General features: G+C 41.9%; 1 protein-coding gene across 1 annotated transcript in view; it reads right to left on the bottom strand.

The window, feature by feature from the left end:
• Window positions 1-21073, bottom strand: part of LOC128613374 (heterogeneous nuclear ribonucleoprotein L-like) — an 85353-nt gene that overhangs the window by 18848 nt on the left and 45432 nt on the right. The window contains exons 2-6 of the mRNA XM_053634081.1: window positions 16965-17083; window positions 7930-8167; window positions 5309-5394; window positions 1163-1259; window positions 951-1023 (exon numbers count right to left, since the gene is read on the bottom strand). Coding sequence (XP_053490056.1) covers window positions 951-1023; window positions 1163-1259; window positions 5309-5394; window positions 7930-8167; window positions 16965-17083 — 613 coding nt within the window. The remainder of the gene's footprint in view (window positions 1-950; window positions 1024-1162; window positions 1260-5308; window positions 5395-7929; window positions 8168-16964; window positions 17084-21073) is intronic.

The raw sequence follows: 21073 nt of genomic DNA, 5'->3' as shown, positions 1-21073 counted from the left end.
CACAGCTCAACTACCCACGGTTCTTGCACGTTTTGACCTTTTCAAGACATGTCCAGACATTCTATGTTTGTTTTTCTTGGTATTTTTAAAGATCATTAACTGCATCACAAATTCAGTGTCATGAGTCTTCCTTTGCCAAACAAGTATTCATACTTTCTCCATTCACACTTTCTTGAAATGTGAAAGCTTTCCAGGTCTGAAAACGAATGCCTTTTCGGAGCGGCTGAAGCACTATATTCCCTCCTCATGCCAAGAGTTTCTAGGAAATAGATTCCACATCCTATCCCGGATAAAGTGGTAACTGGACATGAATGAACGAATGGACGTCGATAGCCTAGCAGCTAATGTTATGATTAGGCAAGCTTTTTGGCCTGTTGTATAAGGATTCTCATTGGCTTTCCAAACAGTTGTTCCAACTAAAGAGGATCAGGACAGATCTAATTCTGAACCACTTGCAAATCGTCCTGGTACGTTTCGACTAGCATGAATCTATGGAATCCAAGGAATCTTTTTTTCACTCCTGTCCATGTATTTGTGACTCTCACTGTATCTCCTATGAGCGTTTGATCAACTGGTGGATATTTTGCTCTGCAGTTCTTGTATCATTGTCAGCCCATTTAGCATATAGATGCTTGGTTTGTATTCTGCCTCACTTGGAAGTTGCCTCGCATTAAAGCATCTCCCAAAGGGAATAAATATAAATGTAAATGCGCTTCCAGCTGAAAGGATGTCATTGTGGACCACACAGCATTTTTTGGCAAATTTGGCTCTCATGCCTTTCATAGCCCCAGCGAAAGAATGACAAGTTTGAAAGAAATTTCAGAATACAAATGCATACACAAACATGAACAAGACATAATGTAGATGAGGGAAAAAAGTGTCCATAAGCAAAGATCGCCATGCATTTACACCCACGCACACGTACACACACTCCCAGACCAGTCTCTTACCTCGTCTGACCAAAAAGGGTTTGGTGTAGTCCCAACTGTCGTTGTCGTTTCTGATGACGTTGAGGCGTGAGGGCTAAAATGAGGGAGGGAGAGAGAAAGCACAGCGGCAGTGCATGTGTGTTAGGCTCCACCGGTGGGTGTGTGTATGTGTGTGACTGTGTGTAAGTGTGTGCAGGAGTATGTGTGTGTGTGTGTGAGCGCTGCAGATTTACCCGAGCGTACTCGATTTTCAGTGTGCAGCAGCCGGCGTATATGTCGGCTCCGTTGAGGGCCGCTTTGGCCTTCTGGGCATTCTGGACTGATTCGAATGTAGAGGACAGCCAGTCAAGGAAAATCATAGCAAAGCCCAAGTCACTGCAGGCATCTGAGCATTTAGGACTCAATCCAGTCAAAAACTAGGCGTGAACTGATAACTAGTTATACACTTCTGCCTTCTAATTGAAAGGCAGTTCAAAGAAAAATAGACAGCATATTTGGGCAGCAATTATATACTCACATAATATATTGATATAATAGATTTTGGGGGGTCGGGGGCGGGGGGTGTGTTGCAGTTTAGTATGGTCTGGTTTCACTCTGCATATAATTAAACAAACCAAAAAGCAACAAAAAAACACTGTCTGAGGGATGTGTAGGGTTGAAAGTGTACTCGTAATATCATTTCATTCATTAATCAGGATTACACTGAGAGAAAACGGTGACAGAGACAGTGACTACGTTTACATGGACAGCAGTAATCTAATTATTGACCTTACTCTGAGTAAGATAATAATGTGATTAAGGTGTTTACATGAGTCGCTTTTAGAATACTCCTGTCATGTTCCCGTTTTACATGTTTTAGAACATAATTAGATTAACAGCCCGCGTCATTACGTCACCGCGCCACGCCGTCCGACGTTCCCTCCAGAATTTCACGCATCAACATACAGTCGTCTTCGTTATGGTACCGTGTACAGTTTTGGGTGTTTTTATTTATTTTTTTGACGAACGCTTTAAGTGCAGTTAATTATTTGTCATACTAATGCTACGTGCTAATAGACAACTGCTTGAAGCGGTGGGTGTGTCCCAAATCGCGTAGTTACCGTCTATATAGTAGCCGAGATACACTACAGGCCTATAGTAGGAAAGTATGCGATTTGGGACACAGCCGAACTCTCTTGTTCGCCGTAAAACGTAAAACTGCGTACGACGTTCATAATGTGATTAAGGTGTTTACATGTCACTACTACACGTCCATAATGCGACTAAAACAGGAGTACTCCACCTGTCTTAATTAGATTATTGCTTACTTCGATTATGACCTTAATTAGATTAAGGTAAGTAAAAATTGCTGTTTACATGGTAGTTTCTTAATTAGAGTATGGTCTTAATCGGATTAAGAGTGGATTATTGTTGTCCATGTAAACGCAGCTAGTGACAGAAATCGCAAAAATCACCCGAGCACCTGCGAACCCTGAGTCCGGCACGAAATAAATGACAATTATATAAATCAATTCCTCCAAGATTTTGCATTCGGACAAAATTAATTTAAAAAAATCAAGCAAACTCCGCAGTATTTGCAGGGGCGTGCAACTTTTCAAAATTGCCGCAGATTTTCCGCAGATTTGCACCGAGACATCGTCACAACATGCATTAAGCCAAAGCCCTCTTCGAGCCATGCATCCAAACATAAGACAGATTGAGCGGCTGTGGCTCAGGTGGTAGAGCGGGTTGTGTACTAATCGTAGGGTTGGCGGTTCGATTCTCGGCCCACGTGACTCCACATACCGAAGTCTCCTTGGGCAAGACACTGAACCCCAAGTTGGTCTTGATGGCAAGTTAGCGCCTTGCGTGGCAGCTCTGCTACCATTGGTGTGAGTGTGAATGGGTGAATGAGAACCAGTTAAACCAAGGTTAAAAAAGCGCTATATAAGTGCAGACCATTTACCATAAAAGGTCTCATTTACCGACAAACATCACTGCGAAAGACCGTGCAATTACAATTTTGCCAATTCAAGTACTTTTCAGCGAAAAAAAGCAGCGCAACAATCACAAAAACCTCTGCGAAATCCTGTACGGACTGATAAATAACTACTTTAAGACATTTCCTCAGTCTGAATATTCAAAATGCATGGCTTTTCGGTCCTTTGGCTCAGTTTTTGCCTCAAATTTACAAAAAATATTTAAATCATTGCTGCCATTGTTCACTACCTCATGAGAAGTTTGGAAATGCTTACGCTTCTGCATTCGTAAACACAGACGTGTGCAAAACATCCAGTCTGAAAGTTTAACAACACGTCTGGCAAGAACAGAGAAAAAAAAGATACTCTTAACACAAGCCCAAATCTGTGAGTAAACATAAGCAGGGGATAATAATCCGGAGACACAACAATGTGGGCTGCATAGTGGCCTGGCAAAGTCAAAGCCAGGGCTAGCTGTGTAAACATTTTGCGAGTCCATATGTTCAAGCCACTGTTCAGAGAAGCATATTAGGAGGCAAAGCCAAACAAGATGTCTACATGTGCAATACTGAAGTCCCTTCTGGCTTTTTTCTACTTTGATGGGCTGTAATATGGGAATGCTAGATATAGCAGTACAACCACTAATAAAGCTCAGATACATCAGGACCTTCACTTTGTAATATCCATCTAAACGCTCAGCTTTCCTGAGTAGCTTTTGAAGCCACTGTGTAAATTAGAGCAAAATCAGAGTGCACTTTTGTTGAGTAACCTACTTCCATGAGACACAGAGGACGAACGTCATGTTGAGATTTTTTTCTCTCCATCAGCAAAAGTCGTCTCCCAGTGAAGCTGAGCATGTCAACAATGTTAGGCTTCAGATTGTTGAGTGTGCTGCCCTCAATAAATGTGCACTGGGCCGGCCTTAGTCTTTTGGGGGTCCGGATTCTGATCCGAGACTGTCACGGTACTGAAACCGTTTTTCCATTAGCAACAACATAAATAAAGAGTCCACAATAAATGGACAAGAAATAGACAAATAAGCTACGGATATAACTTCCGTACATTAATGTGGTGGTTAAAGCAAAGGAGTTATTCAATATTTCATTCAATCCCAGAGCAGAAGTTATCTTTGGCACGGGCAATCTTTTCAAAAGCTAGACCATACTTTACATATAATCCTATCGGAAGTGGATGCAAGGTGAGTGGAATGTTGCCAAAAAAAGCTTGCGGCATGTTTTGGTCACAGCAGAGCTGCATATTTTCAAAGTATGTAAAAATTTCATACAAAAGTATGAAATTTTTTTTCCCACAACCAATCAGTTCGCAAACTGGACGGCAAGCGAGCTATCTAAAAACAATTTGTTTTGTTAGTGAGCGAATACAAGGAGATGTTAAATGAAAAATATTTCACTGCCAATGCAATTTAACAAAAAACGTAGCACGACTTGTCTATTTTTGGGGACGGCTGTGGCATCATATAGGCAAGTTATGCAAGTAGCTCAAAGCTACAGAGAAGACGAACAACATGCTCACTCATTCCGCACATAATTAAACAAACCAAAAAGTGAAAATAAGGTAAGCTGAGGAGTGTGAAGGGATGAAAATGTACTCGTTAAACATGGTTCTTTTGTCTAAAGAATCATAGAGAGGAAGATTTCATCTGAATTCATAGCCATTGTTACATTTAGCTAGTTAGACAGGCACCCGGTGTATGTTGCTAGTCAGTTAGCTAGCTATCTATGCTAGTTAGCTCACCCTTTAATATTGTTTCATTCTAGCTGAGAAGCTAACAATTGCTCATTTCATCTCCAGAGATAAAACAATCACTATTTCACCTTCATTAGTGATAATTAAAAAAAAAAAAAATCTAGTCTAGATATTCAGCTAGGGTAATTAGTTCGACAACTATTCGCTAAGACTAGAAAGAGCGTTACATGTTGTGTGACTTTGTGTGACAAAGGTTGCGTGAGGCGCTTTTTTCGATCATGTTAGCACAACAGGTGCTCTGGGCAACACGCCCCCCCCCCCCCCCCCCGAATAAATAAATAAATAAATAAACACCAAGTGCGAAAGCACCCTTTAGCCAGACATGCTTAGGTCATGTTAGCTTTTTTTTTTTTTTTTTTTTTTACAGATGGGTCAAAACACAGCTGCTTACTTCGCTCATACCCAGAGCTAGCCCCATTTACTGACGGCCTGTGTGCGCTGGAGAGAATCTCATGCTAATGAAGCTGGAATCAGCATTTGATAAAAGCATGTGACTGTATTTCACTGCACTAGTACTTGGCAGTAAAGTTTGAATCTTATCTAATAAGATGATGTCTGTGTACGTGTATGGACTCGACACGTGTCAATAAATGATTTTCACAACACAATTCCCTGTTACTGATCCTCCTGTGTGCCTCTTTCCAGTAAGGATATTCCACCATGGCCTGAATCCCGTTGCGCTTGAAGATGACGATGCGTAGCACGTTGCCGATAGGGTTGCACACTGTGTATAAAACATCCTGTAACATGAAACAGAAGAGTGTCCCAATTCAGAAAGAAGTACTTGATACATAATCATTTACAAAGAGCGCTTCCATAAATCGCACATCATAAATCGCACAATTACATTTACATTTTACATTTATTCATTTAGCAGACGCTTTTATCCAAAGCGACTTACAAATGAGAAAATACAAGCAAAGTGAGTGCTACTATACAAGATCTTTAATTGAGTTCCAGAAGAAGCAAAGTGCACAGAGTTGAGGTGTAAGTGGCAGAGTAAATTTTTTTATTTATTTATTTATTTTTGGTTGTGGGTTGGTTAGGTGTTCACGGAAGAGGTGGGTCTTTAGCTGTTTTTTTGAAGACGGTGAGAGATTCTGTGGTCCGGATTGAGGTTGGAAGTTCATTCCACCACTGAGGGACAGTTAGTTTGAATGTTCTTGAAAGGAACCTTGAGCCCCTTTCGCGCAGTGATTAGAATTAAACTGCATCGGATTCAGAACAGCATCAGCTTATTAATCAAGCCTGGTGCCTTTTGATATGCAGATCTATTTCTATTGAACGCTCCACACCACTTAACCTAGCGGTACAGCAGGGCCTATTATGTAGTCTTGATTTTGTCTCTTCAGGACACTGATCTATAAGAGAAACCTGCAGGGGCTTCGGCTGGCGGCTCCTGAAGTCGGAACTCACATAATGATGATCAATGAGGTTTCTTCTAACTAGCCATTAGCGAGATTAGTGCACTAGATGATTGTCATTGTTAGTACTCTTGTTTTTTTTTGTTGTTGTTGTTGTTGTTGATTTTTTATTTTTTTTTAGCTCTCAGCGCTGGGCTTGAGATAGGGGACTGAGGTACGTTTCAAGGCTGTTTGTTATTGATTTGGTATTGTTGTTGTGACTATGGTGATTTAGCAATGTGTTGGGAGTTGAAGGACTGCAGCAGTCACGGTAACCAGGTGCGATGCAAGCAAATTCAAATTACCACACTAATGAGTCAACACAGTTTCTGCCTCAGGTTTTTCACCTTGAGGAGGTCGTTTTAATGTCATTCCCCCTCAATCTGGAGATTGTTCTTCCATCTTCACCTTTGACACCCAGATTAAAAACGTCTACCTTTTCATATCCTCCTTAGTCTTTCAGATTGACTCTGTGTTTCACAGCCTCTTTCATTGTGCAAAAAAAATTTCGGTTTTTCTTTCAGCCTTTTTTTTTTTTTTTAAAGGTCATGACATTAACCATGTCGTGGAAATGTCGTAGCATGACGTGAGATAAGGCAGGTTCCAATTGCTGTGCTCGGCTTGTTTTTTAATTGAGAACAAACCAAGAGACGTTGTCTATTTTGGGGGTCATAACACAGACAGGGTCAACTACTAGACAAACTAATCAGGGGCTAATACAAAACAGGTGAACACAATAGGTAAGAGATCAACAAAGGCACGTGTCAAAACATAAACAAAATGACATGGTGCTTGGTGTCGTGGGAACCACAAAGCAAAGGGAGACCCATATCATAAATTTAGAGATATCGGATTTAGATCCTAAGTGTCATAAAATCTTACTTTTGACAACAGAATAGCCATACGTTTTCCAAAATATGTTGTAAATTTTCACACTTTTCAGGCCTGGAAAGGAATTCCTTCAATTTCCAGACCTCTAAATGAGCAATATGAGTATCATTAAAGTCCCCATGAAGTGCTTTGAAACGCGCAGCGTAATTCGAAGTGTCGACGAAATTTACACTGAAACAGGAAGTCAGGGCGGGACAAATCGAGTTGCTCCTCTAGCTTCTTAAAGCTTACCTCACAGCCCAGGTTAAACCGTATTTGACAGTTAGTACCATGTATTTTTATAACGCTGGGGGTGGGACACTTGAGATTCTAGAGAGCATTTGATTGGACAGAAAATCTGATGAAGTGCAGAATGATGTCATCAAAATTGTTGATCCGTATTGGTGGTAGAGAGAGACTGTACATTTTGAATGTATACATCTTCTAAATGCAAATTTTGTCAATGTTTTGGAACACACTACACGCTTACAGATAACCTTATGGCGAACATATTCATGTTAAAAGCCACAAAACTTCCATTTTGATTGCATGGGCACTTTATTTTTCATGTTTTATCATTATAACTTTAATCGTTCATATACCAAAACAACAGATTGCAGGTAAATTAATCTGTAAATTATGTCACTAATTGGTCAGAACGCAATGACACATTGATTTAAAAAAAAAAAACAAAACCCTGTGAAAAAAACTAAAGACAGATTTGAAATGATTTTTAAGAAACTGTGAGGTTGCACAGGAAGCTAGATTAATCCTTCACCTCCTCTTTTCTTCGAAGGATATTTCCTGAGCAGTAGATACTTGATGATTGACTTGATAATACAGGATGTTGCTGTTATGATAATGTTGGCACTACATGTCACTCATCACATGAATGCAGTGTAACAGAGTGTCAGGTTTAGGATACATCTAAACAGCTCTTTATAAAATCTCCATGGTGTAGATTTTAAAACTACATGGTGCGTTTTACTGGATCATACTCACTGTAGTGATGGGGTAGAGTGGGTTCTGAATGGAGAGCAGCAACACTTTGTTTCCACTGTTGGGGTCGTCTGCGTTTGTGGGCCGTGTGATGCGCTTGCTGGTGGAGTAGTTGAAATAGGCTTGCTGTCCTGCGATGTAAACGGCCTCTCTGGAGCCACAGCCCACGCAGCGGTCAGCGCTCTCTACATCCTCAAACTCCACCAGCGCCTGCCTCTTAAACGGCATCATCATCACGTAGCTGCAAGGAGAGTTGGGAGAAGAAATCAGATTTTGACATATTATTGTTTAATCCTCCCTTCTCTGTACATAAAAACGAATTTAATGTGATATGAAAGGCACCAACTGGATCCCATTAATTCTAGGACCAATACTAATATTTGCCCAGATGGATTTTGGTGATGTCGCACCAGGGTGATAAATGAAAGATCACAGCAGTCCCTGAGCTATGAAAATTCATTTGTCTTTTTCCTCTGTGCGCTTCCAACATGAGAGTCAGGGCGCTGCTTTGCATGATATACAAAGCATTCTAATTTCTGATTATAATATTTGCATCAGCTGGCCATATTTATGTTTAAGTGGTCTCAGCATCAGACTCACTTGATGTAGGTTCTGACGCTGAATGGCGAATCTGGAAGCTCCAGATTCTTTTAGAGAACTGCATTTAAAATGTTAGGCTTTATCGCTGGAGGTACAGTGCTGTGAAAAAGTTTCTTCTGTTTTTGCGTATATCTCATACTAAATTGTTTCAGAAGTTAAAACAAGTTCTAAGACAAAACAAAGTTAACCTGAGTAAACACAAAATGATAATGTTATTTATTGAAGTTATTAAATGATAATGTGATTTACTGAAGCAAAAAAGTTCTCCAATACCAACTGGGCCTGTGTGAAAATGTGTTTGCCCCCGTAGTTACTAATTCTCCAAATCAACGAAACTGCATTCATAATGGGGTTCAGCTGGACTAGACACAACCAGGCCTGATTACTGCAAACCCTGTTCAATCAAATCAACACTCAAATAGAACTTAAATAGAACAGCATGAAGGTGGTCAAAAGGTCTTTATCAGTAACACACTATGCCAAAGTTGAAAGAAATTCCAGAAATGATGAGGAAGATTGAAAGGTGATTGAAATGCATGAGTCTGGGAAGGGTTACAGAGCTATTTCAAAGGCTCTGGGCCTCCAAAGAACCACAGCGAGAGCCGTTATCTCCAAATGGAAAAACTCGGCACGGTAGTGAATCTTCCCAGAAGTGGCCGACCTTCCAAACTTCCTCCAAGAGCAACGACTCATCCAGGAAGTCACAAAAGAGCCAAAGACAACATCAAAGGAACTACAGGCCTCTCTTGCATCAATAAAGTTCACTGTTCATGATTCCACTATCAGAAAGACACTGGGCAAAAATGGCATCCATGGAAGAGTGGTGAGGTGAAAACCACTGCTAACCCAGAAGAACATTAAGGCTCGTCTGAATTTCACCAAAACACACCTTGATGAGCCTAAAACCTTTTGAGAGAATGTTCTGTGGATTGATGAGTAGAAAGTGTAACTGTTTGGAAGACAGGGGTCCCGTTACATCTGGCATAAACCAAACACCGAATTCCTTCAAAAAGAACATCATACCGACGGTCAAGCATGGTGGTGGAGGTGTGATGGTGTGGGGATGCTTTGCTGCATCAGGGCCTGGGCAACTTGCAATAATTGAGGGAAACATGAATTCTGCTTTCTACCAGAAAATCTTAAAGGAGAATGTCCGGTTTTCAGTCCATAAGTTGAAACTCAAGTGCAACTGGATTGTGCAGCAAGACAATGATCTAAATCTAGAAGTAAGTGAAAGACTGATCTCCAGTTATCGGGAAGCGGTTGGTTACAGTTACTGCTGCTAAAGGTGGCACAACCTGATTTCACGTTTATAGGGGCAATTAAAGGTGGCACAACCAGATTTCACGTTTATAGGGGCAATTAGTTTTTCACATTGGTGACAGATGTTGGATAACCTTGTTTTGCTTCAATAATCCATCCATCCATCTTCTACCGCTTACTCCTTCTTCAGGGTCGCGGGGGAACCTGGAGCCTATCCCAGGGAGCATCGGGCACAAGGCGGGGTACACCCTGGACAGGGTGCCAGTCCATCGCAGGGCACAATCACATACACACTCAGACACCCATTCATACACTACGGACACTTTGGACATGCCAATCAGCCTACCATGCATGTCTTTGGACTGGGGGAGGAAACCGGAGTACCATGAGGAAACCCCCGCAACACGGGGAGAACGTGCAAACTCCACACACACAGGGCCACGGCGGGAATCGTATAATATATAATATATACACAAAAACAGAAGATATCAGGGTTAGGGTTTTTCACAGCACTATATATGTCTTATGGAAAATTCCCATGGGATTCCCATTGGATATTTCATTCGGAGACCAGTAAAAATTGGTGGAAAAATTCTATGGTGAATAGGCATGCATTAAATGTAGGATTTTAATGTGGGGCTATAGTACATTACTGCCATGTTACAAACCAAACGGACTTTATGTTGAATTCTCAAATCTGATTGGGTCAGAAAGTCTTGATTAATTTTCTAGAACAGCAGTTCTGGCAGTAGTTCCAGCTGTAAGTCAAATAGCAGAATGAGTAGAATCTTTATTGTCATTGTACATGTACAACGAAATTGGATGCAATCCGATCAGTAACACATCAAATAAAGTGCAACAGGTTTATAAATATATTAATATAATAGAGCCTCTAAAAGTAGGTATAAAAATATATAAATAGAAACGAAAGATTCTAAAAGGAAATGAAAACACATCATACCACACAACATTTCACTGCATCTCCTTAATACTGCATTCAAGTAGTGTTTAGTGCTGCTATTGCTTTTGGATAAAAACTGTCTTTTAATCTATTTGTTTGTGTTTTCATTGTCCTGAAACATCTGCCCGAGGGCAGCAGTTCAAACAGGGAGTGTCCGTGGTGATATGGATCTTTTAGTATGTTCTGGTCTTTTTTGAGGCAGTGGGAACTGTAAAATCCTCCAGGGAGGGTAGCGGGCAGCTAATAATCTTCTGGGCGGTGGTGATGACCCTCTGGAGCACTTCAGTCTCTGTTTCTGTGCCACTGGCAACCTACACACAGATACAATAAGTCAGTATGCTCTCCATGGAGCAGCAGTAGAAGGACAGAAGCACTTTTTGGGTGAGGTGGTTCTACATAAGGATTCTCAGGAAGGACGTCTCTGCTGTGCCTTTTTTTTACCAGTACTGTGATGTTAGTGCTCCAGGTTAGATCCTCCTCTATGTCCTCAAGAACCGGAAGTCTGGGATCCTCTCCACACATTCCTCGCTGAGGAAAAGGGGCTGAATATCCGTTTTATTTTTCCTGTAGATTAATATCAGCTTCCTGGTTTTAGTGGTCTTGAGGACCAGGTTGTTATCTGTGCACCACATAGACAGCCGCTCCACCACATCCCGATAAGCGGACTCATCCCCCACCAGAGATGAGCCCCAATACGGCGGTGTTATCCGCGAATTTAATGATGCTGTTGCTGGAGTGGGCAGGGGTGCAGTCATGGTGTAGAGCAGGGGGCTCAGCACACAGCCCTGAAGGCTGAGGAGATGTGGGGCCTATTCTCACACTCTGGGAGCGATCTGACAGGAAGTCCTTAATCCAGAAGCAGATTGAGTGAGGTAGTCCCAGGTTTAACAGTTTGGTCACCAGTCTGTGAGGGAGTATGGTGTTAAATGCAGAGCTAAAGTCCACAAAGAGCAGCCTAGCATAGCTCCCCCGCCGCTCTAAACGGGTCAGGGCAGTGTGGAGAGCTGTAGTTATGGCGTCCTCTGTGGACCTGTTAGCTCTGTAAGCAAACTGGTGTGTGTCAAGCGTGGGTGGAAGGTTTGAGATTATGTAAATCCAGACCAGTTTCTCGAAGCACTTCATGGTGAGGGGAGTAAGTGGCACTGGACGGTAGTCATTCAGGCTGCTGATGTTGGCCTTTTTTGGCAGTGGAACTATAGTAGAGGATTTCAGGCAGGGTGGGATGGTGGACTGGGACAGGGACCGGTTGAAGATCTTGGTAAAGACCCCAGCCAGCTGGTCCGCACAGTCCATCCGCACCCGCCCCGAGACGGCATTGGGTCCGCCCGGGTTCACCACCCTCAGTGTGCGGCTCACCTCATGCTCCTCCACAGTGAGGATGTGGCTGCCCTGGACTGGTGGATGTGATGTGGTTGCCTCCGGTTGCTCCACCTCGAAGCGGGCAAAGAAGTGTTTCAACTCCTCCGCCAGCGAAGCATCACCGACCGAAAGGTTTTCGGATTTGTAACTGGTGATGTGCTGGACCCCCTGCCACACCTGCCTTGTGTGGTTGTTGTCGAAGTCGTCCTCAATCTTTGTTTTATAAGCAGCCAGGATTATATTACTGTGCTTGTTCTATTGCATTACTGTTTCTATAGTAACAGCTCATTCAGAGGGGCTTGTATGGTGGACACGCAGCATAAATCTAACAAAAAAACAAATTTGACATGCTGAGGTTTTCTGTTCAAGGAGATGGTTAACATTTATGGAAGGAGTCTCCAGTGTGAGCATATTTTAAGTAAGTTTTCCCAACACAGGAAAGTCTCCAGGACAGAGGACTTTGCACTTTCTGGTTTCTCAGTAGCATGACAAAAGAGAGAAGCAAGAGTAGCAACTCATGACAAAAGAGAGAAGCGACTGTTTATAGCTGCTTATTTCATGGATGCTCCACAACAGTAAATGTAACTATAAATTGATTTAAAAAAAAAGCATGAAATGTTCTTTAATAAATTTCAGGATATCACAAGAAGTAGAATTTGTTAATTATTTTCCTATATCATCACACCCTGTTCTGTTCTAATCTGTTTGTATGGGATCCTATGGGATTTATGGATTTACGGACGTGCCATTTCGGATTCATGTGCATCCCAAAGACATGTTCGACTTTAGATGTACCAGGAATTTTCATGGGGTTCAGTCGTGCATATACAAAAAATATTTCACATGATTGCAGCATCTCATCTTGGACCCTTACATGGGATGACGCATGAGCTCCCGTGTGGAAATCCTTTGGAAATTTTCCATAATGGTTTAAATTGACCCGTTTGCGAATGTGAAGATTAAACAGACATCACAACAAACTGAGATCACTGACTCGACTACAATTCTACAGTATCTTGTGCGGCTGTGGCTCAGGTGGTAGAGCGGGTTGCCCACTAATCGTGGGGTTGGTGGTTCGATTCCGGGCCCACGTGACTCCACATGCCGACGTGTCCTTGGGCAAGACACTGAACCCCAAGTTGCTCCCGACGGCAAGTTAGCGCCTTGCATAGCAGCTCTGCTACCATTGGTGTGTGAGTGTGTGTGTGTGAATGGGTGAATGAGACACAGTGTAAAGCGCTTTGGATAAAAGCGCTATATAAGTGCGCCATTTACCATCTATTTCTCCTAATTAGATGAACGACTTTATTTGCTTCCTGTTTCTTGCCTTGCAGCCTTGTATTTAAGCTGTATACTCTAACTTTGTCTCATTGCAGTCTCAAGTTAACGCGACAGTTCTGGGAAACATCTACTGCGGCTTAAATACAATGTCACAGCCTGCCGCTTCCTATAAGGCGTTCTCACAGAGTCCTTCGCTGATGTTCCTGCCGGCCTAAAAATACCCTAATGTGCTACTCTATTTCCACTCAGCTGCACCGGAAAGAAGCATCGGGTCTAATCCCGTGCCATCTGATACCCTCCGTACATCATTATCACACACTGACCTTATCCAACATATCTAATGGCAGGGGGGAGAGCAATCATAACGTTTCATGATACGGCAACTTGCACAAGCTAAACTCTTTTCCCGTATATCTCCACAAATCCCCTAAATACTATTAATTCCACTGTAATGCGACCTTCAGTTTGAATAAGAGCTACATGAATTTTGTATATTCAAAGCTCAGCAATATGAATTTTTTAAATGGAGGACTCATGAATTACCTTGAACACATCTAAAATGACGTTCGAATGTTTTAAACCTAAAAAAAAGAGCTATTAAGTCTCACCGACCAATTGTTCTTTTGTTGCCCCCGTCGCAACTTTTTTGAGACGTGTTGCGGCCATCGAATTCAAAATGACCTTGTTTTTTCTTTCTTAAAATGGTACATTTACTCAGTTTAAACAGTGGATATGAAGTCTATGTTCTATTGCGAATAACATATGGGTTTATGAGATTTGCAATTCAATGCACTCTGTTTTTGTTGACATTTATTTACGTGTTACACAGCGTCCCAACTTTTTTGGGAATTGGGGTTGTAATTAAATATGCCTTTCGTTTAAGCCAGAGCTTCCCACTGATATTAATAACCCCGAATTAAAAGTCAGTGACTAAAGACTTCCTATAACACTTTCACATTTGGAGAGAGAGAATGATCTCACTGATGCTGTCATGTTCTCTAAATACATACAACGAAAAAGACAAAAATACATTTTACACAATTTCCTCCATCCATCCATCCATCTTCTGTACCGCTTTATCCTTTTCAGGGTCACGGGGAAACCTGGAGCCTATCCCAGGGAGCATGGGGCACAAGGCGGGGTACACCCTGGACAGGGTGCCAATCCATCGCAGGGCACAGTCACATACACACTCGCACACACATTCATACACTACGGACACTTTGGACACGCCAATCAGCCTACCATGCATGTCTTTGGACTGGGGGAGGAAACCGGAGTACCCGGAGGAACGGGGAGAACATGCAAGCTCTGCACACACAGGGCCACGGCGGGACTCGAACCCCCGACCTGGACGTGTGTGGCGAACGTGCAAACCACTAAGCCACCGTGCGCCCCAGAAATAATTTTTATTATCAAATTTTTTTTAATTTTCCACTGGAGCTGCAAAGCAACTTCAGCCTCGTGCAAAAAAGTATATTTTTGTATATGTTATACTAAATTAATGAGCTAAGAAATAAAACACTACTGGATGCGTTGCTACAGGAAAATAATCAACGGCATGTGTGACGCGGTGTGACGAAGGTTACCACTCTGAAGCTGGTTATTTTCCTAACACACCATGTCCTGAAATGTTTTATTCCTGTTATAACACAGCAATTTGCCAAACATTACAATTTTAAAAAAAAAAAAAATAAATCTTATCAGTAAACGTCATACTTTCTATCCATTTATGGTTATTTTTAATCTTGTCGAACATGTGTGAAACAAGTTAGTTCCTATCATCACCAGCCATGAATATCCAGTAAAAAAAAAACAAAAACGTAGCTTGTGATGTTACCAAGAAACCGGAAACTCGTCTGTCCTTTCCCATGGAGCAATGAAAGTTACAAAGCACCGGAACTGGAGACTCCTTCCATAAATCTTAAATAATCACCTCCTGACGAAGACTTCACCATATCGACATTTATTAGACTTAGATTATGTGGATCATCCACTGCCGTCCACCGAGTACCTCTAAATGAGGTACCTCTTTTTTTTCCCTCTGACACTCTAACTGACAGATCAGAGAGAGGGAGAGATGAAGGTCACGACCTTGGAACAGCCCGGCTCTGAATGTGTGATTTCCAGAGCAGAATTTGAGCGCTGGTTTAAATCTAAAGCTTTCACGGAATAAGCTGTCCTGTTGTTTGTTCGCTGGTTAGTTTTATAAGTTAAGTGAACATTATTTACAGCATAATTAAAGGGCTAAAGTGCTGCACAATAAAATCAGGTTGATATGATTTGCGGTAAACAGGGATTAAAATTTCTTCTCCAAGTACAATTAAAAAAGAAGCTGGTCAGGGAACGAGCGTTTATAGCTGCTAGTACATAAGTGTCGTTCTTTAATAAATAAAAAAGGTTTAGTTGGAAAACTGCTGTGTATAAGAGGAATAAAACACATTGGACATGGTATTATTGGAAAATAATAATACATAACACACCACCTTGTTGTTGATTATTTTCCTATAACAGCAAATCCTGCTGTGTTTTATTCCATGCACCAATCATGGAGCACTATGGATCGGACTTGTTTGTCCAGAACATCCCACAGATGCTGGATCGGATTGAGATCTGGGAATCTGGAGGCCGAGTCAACACCCTGAACTCTTTGTCATGTTCCTCAAACCATTCCTGAACAATATTTGCAGTGTGTCAGGGAGCATTATCCTGTGAACGAGGCCACTGACTTTAGGGAATACCGTTGCCATGAAGGATTGCACTTGGTCTGCAACAATGTTTAGGTAGGTGGTACGTGTCACAGTAACATCCACATGAACGCCAGAACCCAACGTTTCCCAGGAGAACATTGCCCAGAGCATCACACTGCCTCCACCAGCTTGCATTCTTCCCATAGTGCATCGTGGTGACATCTTTTTCTGGTAAGCAACGCACACACACACACACACCCGGTTGTCCACATGATGTAAAAGAAAATGTGAATCATCAGTCGGGCTAGCCTTCACTCCTCACACACATCAATGAGCCTTGGGCACTCATGACCCTGTCGCTGGTCCACCGGTTGTCCTTCCTTGGAACACTTTTGGTAGGTACTAACCATTGCATACCAGGAACAAGACCCGCCATTTTGGAGATGTTCTGACCCACTCGTCTAGCCATCGAAATTTAAATTTTAACGAGAGAATCAATGTTATTCACTTCACCTGTCGGTGGTTTTAATGTTATGGCTGATAAATGATAAATAAGATTTACTCCCCTATTTCTCTCTATAATGTATTCACCTACACTGCAGTGGATCTATTTGATCTCATTTATCTCTTTGATCTCACTGATGTATTTGATCAAATTGATGTAATTGATCTGTTTGATCCCATAAATCATACTGATCTCATGAATCTATTTGAAGCAACTGATCTCACCGATGTATTTTATCTCACCGATGTCTTTGATCTTATTAATCTATTTGACCCAGTTGACCACGTTGATCCCACTGATCTCATGAATCTATTTCATCCCACTGATCTGTTTGATCTCACCGATCTAGAATAGAACAGATTGATCTAAACATTTTTACCAGATGTTTCCAAACTTCTCCAAGGCCTCCACCAGGTCAGCTTCCACCACCGACTCACACAGTCCCCGAACATGGACCACGGGGGATGGCGCAATCCTGTGGGTCTCATCCCCATTATCCTGCAAATTCAAGAAAGCACACTGTTTAGGAGAAAAAGTGGGAGGAACAGCACAATAATAGTGTAGGTTATGTAGAGCAGCGGTTCTCAACTCCTCTTGCCTCAGGACCCACATTAATCGTTCATGATTAAACTGCAACTGAAATGCAGTTTAACTTTCCAAACCTTCTAATTTATTTCACAATATGAACAGTGCACTAACAGGCAAGGCCCTATTCATGCACAAAAACATTCAACAAAATGAGATTTTTTTGTTTCATTTTAAACACTACAAAGGCATACAAGCAGATTAAATCCTCCAAAAACAAAAACACTGCTTTTATCATCGTTACTTAAGACTGCAATAATATAATAATATTTCTATACAGGATACCAGGGCATGCTCAAGTATTAACAACTAGATTTGCATTTCTTCTAATTAAAATACAATTACAGATTAGCAGAACGATGCAGCACACTAAATGTCAAAAGTCTCAATCAGACTTTAGGTTCCTGAGAAACAGTTACATAATCTTAGCCCCGCCCTGAGGAATGATCCGCCCTGAGGAATGACCCGCCATGAGGAATGACCCGCCTTGAGGAATGACCCGCCTTGAGTTATGACCCGCCCTGAGGAATGACCCGCCCTGAGGAAAGACCCGCCATGAGGAATGACCCGCCCTGAGGAATGACCCGCCCTGAGGAAAGACCCGCCCTGAGGAAAGACCCGCCATGAGGAATAACCCGCCCTGAGGAATGACCCGCCCTGAGGAATAACCCACCTTGAGTTATGACCCGCCCTGAGTTATGACCCGTCCTGAGGAAAGACCCGCCCTGAGGAACGACCCGCCTTGAGTTATGACCCGCCCTGAGGAATGACCCGTCCTGAGGAATGACCCGCCCTGAGGAAAGACCCGCCCTTAGGAAAGACCCACCCTGAGGAAAGACCCACACTCTAAACTTTGCATATGACTTCAGAATCTCGTCCTGTATGTCTTTCAAGTTTCATGCGAATCATTTCAGAAAGAAGAACGAGAAAGAAGGAAAGAAAGAAAAAAGAAAGAAAGAAAGAAAGAATATAACAAAAGAAGTAAGAAACTAGGGAAACAGGAAACAGGAAGGGAATGGGAAAAGTGAGAGAAAAACAGAGAGAAAAGAAAGGAAGAATAGAAATAACAACAGGGAAACAGGAAGCAGTAACAAAACAGGAAAAATAAATAAATAAAGATAACAAAAGAAGTAAGATACAAGGGAAACAGGAAGTAGTAAGGAAACAAGGAAAGTGAGAGAGAAAACGATAGACGGGAAGGAAGAAAGGAAGGAAATAACAAAAGAAGTAAGAAACTTGAGAAAGGCAAAGCAGTAAGGGAACGGGAAAAGCGAGAGAAAGAAAGACAGAAAGAAAGAAAGAAAGAAAAAGGCTGGTAGACAATGAGAAAACACGAGGAAAGAGAAAAAGAAAAGATAAAGTGCGCGAATGAGAGAAAATGTCAGAAACAGAGGGAAAAAAAGATGAAAAGAAAAAAAATGAAGACAAAAAGCAAACCAATAATACAGGAAGGGAAAGAGAAAGCAACAGGATGCATATACTTTCATTAGGTCTACTTTAATAGAAAGTGTGCATCAGTCTTTAACGTGAGGCCGATAATGACGCATCTCAGGTGCGGGTTTGACAAACAGAAAGTCAAACTGAGAACGAGACTAAAAGACAGAGACAGACAGAAAGACAATCGGCAGCCTCGGAGCTTCATCGTGTAACGAGCTGAAAACAGAACACAGGCGGAGAGACAAACATTCACCGCCGTCATGTAGGAGCCTTGTAACTCTTTGAACATTAATACCAGTGTGTAGCTTTGAGCTGGGAGATATCGAACTGAGAGACGGACGGATACACGCTGCATCACAAGCAATGCAAAGCAGCTGGTTATGTAAAGAAGTGTGAGCATGTGCGGTAGGGAAGGAATTAAACGCTGAAATGAAAAGTGTATAGCAGGAATATGAAGACATTACATTTCCCATCATCACTGCACGCTTCACTAAACCGCCTGATTGAGTCACCGGTTTACAATCGCCATCGATCAGTCAAGCGACTCGTCTGAGTACGGACGTTTACGATGTTATTAACTCTAACAGCACTTCAACAAAATAACTGAGCGGGGGAGGGGGGGGGGGGTTTCGAAACGCAGCTGTAATAAACTTTCCAAACAAAATCTGGGGTTTCTTTATTTAATTGTAAGGATTTCAAAGGCATTCAGACATATAACATGAACTCCTGGTCCTCGGAAAAGCAAGTACAGAAATAAATCATCTCTAATGTTTCCTTCAGAAAGCAATAATATGGAAATATTCCTACAGCGAATAGCAGGACACGCTCGAGGCTGGAATAATGATAATAACGACATGGGGGGGGAGGGAGGGAGGGAGGGAGGGAGGTGAGACAGACCGAAAAGTAAGAAAAGAATAATAAAAAGTGAAAATCGAGGACGTGTAACAGAAATGAAAACTGCACATCAGGAAATTGGGGGGGGGGGATGGATGGAAGAAAGGAAGGAAAGAAAGATGAGAAATAAGAAAAGAAATAGAGGGAGGAAGAACTAAAAGAAGAAAAGAAAGGTGAGAAAGAATACTAGAGTATGAGGACATGCAAAAAAAGGAAGGAAGAAAGGAAGGAAGGAAATAAAAGGTAGGCGAGAAGAAAAGAAAGAAAGAAAGAAAGAAAGAAAGCAAGAAAGAAAGAGGGCAAGTAAGAGAAGAATGATGAGAGAAAGGTGAAAAAGAATGCTAGAATATCAGGGCATGCAAATAAAAGGAATGAAGGAAGGAAGGAAGGAAATATAAGGTAGGAGAAAAGAAAGAAAGAAAGAACGAAAGATCAGGGCATGCAAATAAAAGGAAGGAAGGATGAAAGAAAGAAAGAAAGAAAGAACATCAGTCTGAAGGTCTGTTGAATGATCAGTTCATCATGGTGCCAGTGATTACAAGTATCTCTCTCTCTCTATCTCGTTCTCTCTCTCACTCACTCTCGTTCTTTCTCTGTCTCTTCTACCTCTTTCTGTCTCTACCCCTCTCCCGGACTCTTTCTCTCTCTCTCTCTCTCTCTCTCGCAAGCTCTATCTCTGTCTCTCTGTCTCTACGCCTCTCTCTGTTTCTACCTCTCTCTCTCTCTCTCTCTCTCTCTCTCTCTCTCTCTTCACTCCTTGGTTCTCAGCTTAGTCTTCAACATGCCACAAAACCCTGAGCGACTCTGAGGCAGGCGTTTCCGTCTCTGTGAACGTATAAGTCTGAGCTGCAGAGATGCGGGCCCCGGCATCGCAAACTGAGACGTAATGTATTTCAGAGCAGTCAGTAGTCACACACACACACACACACTCTCTCAGGCTAAGCAAATCAGCACTGAGTCAGTCATATTTACAGCAATGAACTGGCCGTACTGGCTTTCATCCTTTTATGCCAAGGACATTTCATCCTCCTCGGCTACATAATTCAAAACATAGCACAATGCAAAATCCTAAACCACAGCGTAATATGTACATGAGCACCCTAGCATGATACAGCAAATATGATATTTTGATACAACAGCACTGTTAAATTCTCGATTCTGTTTGGTCAGAAGGTTCTGATTCATTTTCTCTAACAGCAGGTCTGGCAGCTGGCTGGCTGGAACTCAAATTGATATTAATGTGCTCGTTCCCTAATACATTATCACTGATAATCATTAATATGCTTGGCGCTGTTCCACCATGAGAAGGTCTTCAGGAAAGAGGACGTTGTACTTTCCAGTTTCTCAGAAACTGTTGCCAAGTTGCTGTGGTTTAAGAGAAACAAGCCGTATCACATCACATCGTTGATTGTTTTCCTATAACCGTGTTGTGTTTTATTCCCTAGATTTTCTCTATATTCGGGAAACTACCTGTACATCAGATGGTTTCATCTTCAGTCTCATGACGTTGCCCCCTGCACCATCATACAGTAGAAAAGATAACAATCTAGGTGGGATGAAAAAAAAAAAACC

Source organism: Ictalurus furcatus, chromosome 10, assembly GCF_023375685.1.
Source record: "Ictalurus furcatus strain D&B chromosome 10, Billie_1.0, whole genome shotgun sequence".
Classification (NCBI taxonomy): Eukaryota; Metazoa; Chordata; class Actinopteri; order Siluriformes; family Ictaluridae; genus Ictalurus; species Ictalurus furcatus.
The sequence above is the reverse complement of the archived record's forward strand: the minus strand, read 5'-3'. Positions and strand labels throughout refer to the sequence as shown.